General features: G+C 39.1%; 1 protein-coding gene across 1 annotated transcript in view; it reads left to right on the forward strand.

Annotated features, from left to right (window-relative positions):
- Positions 1 to 7127, forward strand: part of ILRUN (inflammation and lipid regulator with UBA-like and NBR1-like domains) — a 70397-nt gene extending 63270 nt beyond the window's left edge. The window contains exon 5 of the mRNA XM_060231476.1: positions 3147 to 7127. Within this exon, the coding sequence (XP_060087459.1) occupies positions 3147 to 3182 (36 nt within the window). The 3' untranslated portion in view covers positions 3183 to 7127. The remainder of the gene's footprint in view (positions 1 to 3146) is intronic.
- The last annotated feature ends 2003 nt before the right edge of the window (positions 7128 to 9130 follow it).

Consider the following 9130-nt stretch of genomic DNA (forward strand, 5'->3'; position numbering starts at 1 on the left):
AACTATGAATGGGTGCTCTACTCACAGACTGGATCTTCCAGCCTCTCCCTCTACCTGGTCTTCAGTAGTATTCTGTACCATCTGGAAAGCTGCTTATGAAAGTAGGGGGATCCCTGGGAATAGCAGGGGTGGAGAGGGGCCTGCAGTTCAAATGGCAAATCCAGAGATATTGTTTAACTCCACCACCTGCATGAGCAAAAATGTCTTCAATTATGCAGTACCATGTTTTGATACAGTCCAATTTATGTTCATAATTACAGGGAGGAAAGCTAAATTACAAAATCAGCTTTTAAAAAAATTGATGTATTCACCTCTAGTACTTTGAAGAATATCTCATTTCTTATTTCTCTTGATTAAATAAAACGTTTTTTATGTTGTTTATGAATGATATTTGCCTTAAAACGGTTGTCACCTTTATCTAGGGATGTTTTGCATTATATGAAGTGCAGGACCAGTGCTCTTGCTATAGGCACAAAGTTGAAGAAGACTACTATTTATTTATTTTTAATTATAATTTAAAGTTGCAGACTGCCCTTCCTTGAATACACAGGGCTCAGGGTGGTAAACAACAGCTAAAAATATATACTAAAACCCAATTTAGTAAATAACTAAAACAATGGCGCTGAAACTTCAAAGTCCCAAATTATGGCACCACCTCACAGGAGAGGTAGAGAAGAAGCAAGCTAGGAAAACACTAATATATTTAAATTTTATTTTAATGACATCAGTATATGAAATGCTCTTGCACTTCCCAGGTAAGTATCCCACAGTAGAAAACCAAAGATATACTTTCAAAAGTACTTCAGATACAGCTAGCATGCTCTTAACACACTGGCCTCCTTGAGATTTGGAAAGATTGTACTCTGTTTTAAGAAGAATGCAAAAACCCAAGGGTATTAAATGCATAAATAAAATTTATGGGTACAATCCAAAGGTGGTCTTCTGCAGGTATAACAGCATTTCTGTTGGTGGAAGAGGGAAGACAATGTTTGTTAGGCCTCTCCCTACACTGCAGATTCTCCCCTTTTATTCATGAGGGTTCCCTGATTTTTAGGAACAGAATTCACACTCTTCAGCAAGTTGCAGTGGGAAGTGGGGCATGGAAAAAACTTGTTCTGTCACTTTCACTCAACTGGTGATACTATGAATCCATCCTCTATTTGCTAACATCTCAATAAGGGAAATTGTATTGTAAGTCTTAACATTATGAGAGAGTTTTATGAGTCACTTGAATATGTTAAAAGTTGGTTAGACTTTGGGCAGTTTTATTAGATTTGGTGGCTGTTTGAACTATATATATTTGAACTCTGATTTTAAGTAGTTTGGTTTTGCTACACACCTTGGATTGCCTGAGAAAAGGTGGGCTAATAAATCTTTTCAATAAATAATAATCTCCCCCCTCTACGTTTGCCAAGGCTACTAAGGCTGTGTTTGCATTATTTTAACAATTGATACTAAAATATACAGATTCATATTTCTGTTTTTCCCCCCTAGTGGATGTTTCTATTTCTAATATTTAGAAGGCCTTCAAGAAAGTTTTGCTCTAATTGGACTGTCTGGCATAAATAACACTATTTGTTGCAGTTACCCTTTGGACTTTCTTTAACAAAATCCTTTCATTAAATAAAATCAGTTAAATAATACAGCCACTGGACACTGAACTGAGTGCATATATTTGGGGGAAATTATAGTTTAAAATGCAAATTGCCAAGCTCAGCTGGGTGCTCACATTAGGCTGCAGGTCCTGCCATTGATGTTGAGTTCATAATGCAGTTCTTGTATTGTGATAATGAAAGTGCAGTTTTCTTTTAGTTCCACATAGTAAAATTCTCACCAGCTTTTTCATTCAGGGGATGCATTCAGTTGCCTTTATCATTTGGCTTCAGCCTGCGCTGAGATGTGTTTTAAAGAGTATAAACAAGTTGTATTTACTGTATTTATTAACAAATGGGGAACTCCACTAGTCTTGACCCCACCCCCCATGACTTCATTTAAAGAAGAAAAGTTTTTGCATCACTGTCTTCATATTACTATTTTGAAGAGCCTTATTTTTATTATCAAAAAGGTTCTGAAATTGCTGTGCAGCACTAGTAAGAAAACTGGAAAGTTGTCGGTCTGTTCATTCCTTAAGAACTTTATGTGGTATCTGAAATACTTTGTTCAGGTTAGACCAAGAATGTGATGCTAGTACTCGCAAAATATTAAAAATAATTTTCTGCCCTTATAACAGAGGATGCTAGCTGAGTCAGTGTAGAAAACAGACATGATAAAGCATTGCAGTTTTAAATGGTAGTTTGTTTCCTCTGAATAATGTACAGCTTTAGAAATTATCCTTCAATAGAATAAAGAATGACTGATAAAATCATTGGAGAGAGGAAATAGGGACATATCAAGAAGCAGCTCAGCTTTTTAGGTATTAATTTGTGCCAGTGCTAGTTTTGTGGATAGCTTTATGTGAACTTTGCAGTAGTGTGGCTTATACCAACACAACTTTGCATAGCTTCAGTCAAAGGGAAGCTGACCAATTGCAAATAAGGCTTATAGAAGTTTATTGTGTGTCTTTTGGAATTTAAACAGGGTCAGCTGGGCTAATAGCTCCAATTCCTGCTTGCCACAAAACATACATGAGGTCTGCAACTCAAGGTAGCATCGCTGGTTGGAGACACAGAACCAACCTTCAAGCCTAGTGAGCAGCTTTGTGTGTGTGTAAACTGTTGGGACTGGGACTGTTCTGGGCTTAAGTACATGGGCTGTCTAATTGATTGGGATTTCAAAGGTGTATAACAAATCTAAACACCGGCATCATTATAACATTCCAGGACTGCTGTATCTCAAACCTGCTATATATACTCAACACCCCAACCTGGAACTATGGAACCTCTTTTTCCAGTGTAGTGGGTATATCTGTGTACTGGTACAAATGACTAAATATTGATGTTATTTGGGAGTGGCATTAGTGATATATTTGGGGGGTGTTGTAGCATTGAAATGGGAGGACAGTGGGTTGGCTTGAAACATATGGACCCCGTTTTCGAATATAGGCTAAATGGGATTTCATTTGGGGGAGAGTGCTGATGTTTTGGAGTAGACATGGCTTAGCTTGTTCCCCCTTCTGAAATTAATTATTGTCTCTAATTCTTTTCCAGGGTTTTCATGATCCTTACCCCTTTGGACAGTCTTAAACAAAAACGGGTATCGTTGAGAAGAGAATTTAACAAAGACCGGACTTGGGAGGGAGGGGGAGTTCTTGTGACTTATAGAAGATACAGCATGAACGCCCCCTTCTTGGCTCCATATCCTTGGATAAGAAGAAAACAAACTATAACTTTAAGACTAGTTGTTTCCAGGGGAAAAAAAACCTAAACTAAAGTATGCATGTGTGAATGCTGAATTTCAGGAGTGCTGTTCAGTGCTATGAGAGAGAAAAAATACACCAATGTTCTGTTTAGAAGTCATTGTCACAGTTAATTAGGTAGCTTAAAAAGAAATTTTTTTAAAATTAAAACAGAAAAGCCATCTCTTTTTAAAAGAAAAAATTATTTTGCCTACAGAGTGGTTGTAGTCTGAGCAAATGTTAATTTTTTTCATTTCTTGTTCACAACTTTTCAAAAGGGACAGCGTGCATTTTTATGGAGATGTGCTTGCTATGAAATGGAAGCTTGCTTAGCATTTTCTTGGTTAGTGCAGCTGCTATTTTTATACATCAGGTGTTTTTAATTTGTAGCTTCATCTATTTTTTGCCTTTAATCTGCTGTTGGTATAATTCTTCTGGGCATGGTATGTATTCGTCATCTGCTAGTTCTTTTCTATTAGTAAAAGTTGATTAAATTCAGTTTCACTCTTCTTGGGTACAGCAACAGTAAAGAAGGCAAGAGAATTAAAATGATGCAGGAGGTTTTTCTTAGACTTTCTATGAGAGCCTACACTTAGATTTCCAAAACTTGCCCTGAACGATTAACATATTGAAGTATTCCTGGATTCATTAATTTACAGTAACAATCTTTTGAGACAGCTATGCATGTGCCAAGAATCAATTTTATTTCTAAAATATTAGAGCACCAGTTGTGTGTTTTTTTTTTTTTTTAAATGTTACTTGTAGGTATAAACTTCACATTTCCCTTTTAATATTGGGGTAACTTCTGTTTGATTATTTGGCAATACAGATACTAGCTTAGCTGGCAAAGACTAATTGGCTTTCTTATTCTCTGAACCTTTGATGTTTTAGATTGTGTGTGTGTGTGTCTGTCAAAGGGGTTGAGCAGTGTACAGCCCATAAAGATTGATAGCCATATATAACTGAGACTAGGTTGTCCTCCATAGGAGAAAGTTGCAGTTTGTGGTGTTTTGGGTGTTGCATCAGTTCAAGGCTTTGCAAAGGAGAGGAGGAGGGCGGTTCTGTCTAATTCAGAAACTTGAACTAGTCCATAGCACCCATCTGCCAAAGATAGAACATTATGCAACATCCCCTTCCTTTCATCTCACTCTAAAGACCAAACTGCCTACTCTGGGATAATTGAGAGAAGTATATATGGTATGCACTGATGGAGGTTGTGCAGAGCTTTTAGTATGGGACGAAGTAACATACCCCAAACTATATTGTTTCATTGATTTGCATAAAGGGCCTTTTACACTTTCACTGTCCTGTCTTCCACCAGAACATGTGGTTAGCATCTGCAGAGTTTAAGTGGATCTCGCTGGGATCATGAAGGGTTGTAGGCATTTAGGTATTCAGTCTTCTGGGGTCATCTCAGCATCTTATTTAGTGCTCTTTTGGAGAATATGTATAATTTCCTTCTGCCACCAATCTAATTTGAATTATCTTTCCATTAGTGTGGCCATGGACACTTGGAGAGATTATTTCAAGGAGTTACTCTTGAGAGGAAATTAAACAGGAGTCCATTGGCATCTTAATGATAAACAATTTATTCCGGCATAAAATTTTGTAAATCATAGCTCACTTCATTTGATGCTCTGACTGGCAAAAAACATATGCTGGAATAGATTTTATTAGTTTTTATGGTTCCATGGACTCCTGTTCAGTTTTGTTGCAACCCCAGGAATTATATAACTCTTGAGATGAGAGATTAATGGAAGTATAGAAGTTGGGGAAATTTTTTTACTTCTTATTTCTTCTCAGCACAGCTCTCCAAATACATATCTGAATCACTGTGGGCAGTGTAGTGTGTTCAAATGCAAATAAGGTTATAGGAAATGATTGTATATAACAGTCATGATGATTGATTTAATTTTTTTTGTGTGCTCTGGGCAAGCAATTTCCTTGATGGGCAAGTGAAGTGACTAAGTAGACTGTGTGGGTTTTGCTGTCATCTGTGTGGGAATGTATGGTTGCTTTTGCGGCAACATTGGTAGTTTTACAGTGATCACAATTGGCAACTACCAGACCAAGTCAGAATGGCTTCATTTTTCTCTTTGCACCAGGTATTCACATTTTCACCCCATCTAAACTGCCAATTGTTTTGGACATGTGTGTTTCCCTATATGCATAGGGAAAGCTGATATATACTGCCAATTATGGTTGTCTTGTGGCATGCAGGAGTGCCCATTCTCTGCCAGTTGTCTTGAATAGTGTTTCCATGTACCAGTGACTTTTGTGAATTGAGAAGTCACTCCAGTGAAGGAAACAAAAGGAGCCAGTGCCCAGGTGGGGTTGTAGCAAGAAGCCATCTTCTTAAGCACTAGTTCTTCAGATCTTCCAGACCATATGCATTTCTGTTATGTTTGAGGATAATCTTTGTAGAAATAGTTGCAAAGGCATCATTTTTGTTCATTAGTGTTGGCTATGGAGATAAGTCTTATGGTGATGACTGGGGGGGATGTTTAAAGTGCTCACTATCCTGCCTATGATTTCTTTCCCAAGGAAATATTCTTCTGTTGATATAAGCATTATCACATATGGAGACTCTTGGGTTAAAGTTGCCATTCATTTGATGATTGGTTTGTTCATGACACACTTCCTGTACAGATCTACATTCATAAAGGATAAACTGTACCCAGTAAAGTTTCAAATTACAATGAATGCTTAATTTGCTACCATTACATGTGATTGAAAGCTCTGAGTGCTTCCCAGACTTTTCTAATGGCAGCAAAACAAACATTTCTCCTACCTTAAGCATCGTAGTATACATATGTGTATACTGTCTTCCCCTCCAACATTTATTTATTTAATTTTACTTTTATTCTGCCCTTCCTGCAAACATATTACACCTGTAGCAGAAATATGAATGGCATGGCCATCAGTCCCCTTGATACTTAGCCCACTGCCTAGCCATAGAGGAAGCTAAGCATTGCTTGACTCATGACCTGTTTCCCAAGTCAAGTTCTTGTTCATGGTTTCAGAAACTTAGAGCCTGGACCTAGCTCCCCAAGCTTCAACCTGCCACACATGAGCAAGGGTGGTCAGCTCTGACTTTCTTCCCTGGTGACTATCTCTAGAAGAAATAATGATGGATTCCTGAGGGGAAGAAGCAATTGTTACAATTCAAATAAAGGGAAGTTTTGAATTTCTTGTTAATAATACTTTGTTTGCAGAGAGTGCATGTGTGTGTGCTTTAAATGAGAACTTAACTCCAGCCCAAAATGTTGGGCTAAAATAATGCTGATAACCTCTGCATCTGTGAATGTGACTCCAGCCTGGGATAGGAAAGCCCCCAGACTTCTTGGGGAACTGGGCTGGCTTTGAGCCCCTCTGGCTGGAATTACTCCTTTATGAATGAATTTGGGGCATGGGAAGGTGACGGGTATATCCTGAGACTTCAGGGATTTTGGAATGTGTACTTATCCACCCACCCCCAGCTGTGGATGAGTGCATTGTGAATCCCTGTAGGTATAAATGTAGCCAGAGTTCTCTGAGGCTGAGAAATGCACGCTGTCCTACATCTGTTTTTTATTGTTGTTGTTTATTTTCCCCCTCTTGTGTGAGTGAGTGTTTGATTCTGCAGCCTGTCTTTATTCTCTCTGGGGGGGGGGAGTGCATGTGTAGAGCAGGATGGTGTGTTGCTTCATTGAGTCTGGGAAGAATCCAGTAATAGCACATTGTGGTGGGGGGGAGGATGCTTTTTCCTTAATGTATAAATGAATATTTGTATGATTAAATTAACACAAAACAATTCTATAGCTGTTGTGTTTTTATTGAATGGGAAAAGATTGATCCTGCATTATTCTTTCAGAATCTGTGGTACCTCTTTCCCTTTCTTGTATGTTGGGAGTTCCATATAAGCCACAGCCAAACAGAAACATCAGTGTAATTTTTAAATGTATTTGAGATGAACAGAATAAGAGCCCTGCTGGATCAGACCAGTGAACCATCTAGTCCAGCATCCTGTCTCACAAAATGGCCAACCAGTTCCTCTGAAGGTCCAACAGCAGGGCATAGAGGCCAAGACCTTCTCCTGATGTTGCCTCCCGAGATTCAGAGATTGATTGCCTTCAAATTGTTAGTTTAATGGAGAAGGCAGCAGCCAGGTTGGAAAAGAGTAAGAAGTGTTTGCCACAGTATGTAATTGAATAAGCAGGCATTGGTTCATGTCCATAGCATATGAAGATTTTCCTCAAGGCTTTGAAGAAGATTGTTTCTTTGAAAGCCCATTACCACCGCTATTGGGGAATCTGGGAGTTTTGCAAAGGACATCCTACTTCAGGCACAAGTTCTGATACTAGAGAATCAACAAGAATTTTCAGTGGACTTATCTTTGCATTTTGTTATAAATATTCGTTATTACTTTTGTTAGTAAAACCTTGAAGAGCTTTTTGCTCAGTGCTAAGAATACAACAGTGTTCTTAAATATTTGGTGTCTATAATTTTGGCACTTTACTTTTCACAGTGTGTATTCCTGGTTTGCTACCATGTGCAGGAAGGGCAGAATAAAGTTTTGGTCTTATTGATTGTCCCATACACCATATGTCCTCATGTGTTTCTAGGATGGGAGCAAAGTGCTTGTTTCCACTTTTCCATTCCTGACACAGCATTACCTTTGCATTCCATAACTGAAGTAGTACTGAGAAGATCTATGCTGCAACTGTATGTTATATCCAGTAATATAGCCTCTCGTTTCAGCAGCCTTGGGCTTCTGTTAGTGAAGGAAATGTGTGAAAACCAAGGGGAGGGGTCATTTTAGCAGAAACTAAGCTCCTGTTCCAAAGTTCAACTAGACTATTGACGGAGCAACCCACAAGGCTACTGATGTTGTCCCTGACATGCCATTCTATTGTCTTTGTGAGGACAGAAATCTAATTTTTGCATTTTTTCCTGTCTGTAGAGAATGGGAGAACAGCGACCTGAGCTCTTGGAAGGGAGTGATCTGATTAGGACAGTGGTCCTGTATTAATATCATTTCTTTCTAGCCTATCAGTACATATGAAGCTCATTGGTACAAGTAAATTTTCACAACAGGACAAACAGTTCCCTAAGGCCTGGAGAGGAGATGACTGAGAGGTGATATGATCACCATCTTCAAGTACTTGAAGGGGTATCATATAGAGGTTGGTGCAGAATTGTTTTCTATTGCCCCAGAAGGCCAGACCAGAATCAACAGGTTAAAATTAAACCTTAAGAGCTTTCGACTAAACATTAGGAAGAACTTCCTGACAGTGCAGTTCCTCAATGGAATGGGCTTCCTTGGGTGGTGGTGGGCTCTCCTCCTTTGGAAGTTTTTAAACAGAGGCTAGATGTCCATCTCCTGGTTCTGTGAATTAGGCAGACCATGAGAAGGAGGGCAGGAAAGGTTAGTTATTGTGGCCCTTTCTTAAAACGTTCAGGGAAAAGCTGATTGCCACTTTGGGGTCACTCAGCAGTTTTTCTCCAGGCCAGTTTGGCAAGGGATCCTGGAGGTTTTTGACATCTTGGCATGGAGAAGGGGTCACTGGGGACATATGTGTGTGTGTGGGGAGGTATTTGTGAACTTCCTGCATCGTGCAGGGGGTTGCATTAAATAACCCTGGAGGTCCCTTCCAACTCTTATGATTCTATGAGGCCATTTCAGGTCAGGAAAATAGTTTGGGAGGCCTCAAACACCGGCCTCGGGCATCCTTTTTGCTCATGATGTGGTCCCAATCCAAGAGCTGTTTTTGTAGCAGAAACTTCTTTGCATATTAGGCCACACACCCCCTAATG

Source organism: Heteronotia binoei, chromosome 2, assembly GCF_032191835.1.
Source record: "Heteronotia binoei isolate CCM8104 ecotype False Entrance Well chromosome 2, APGP_CSIRO_Hbin_v1, whole genome shotgun sequence".
Lineage (NCBI taxonomy): Eukaryota > Metazoa > Chordata > Lepidosauria > Squamata > Gekkonidae > Heteronotia > Heteronotia binoei.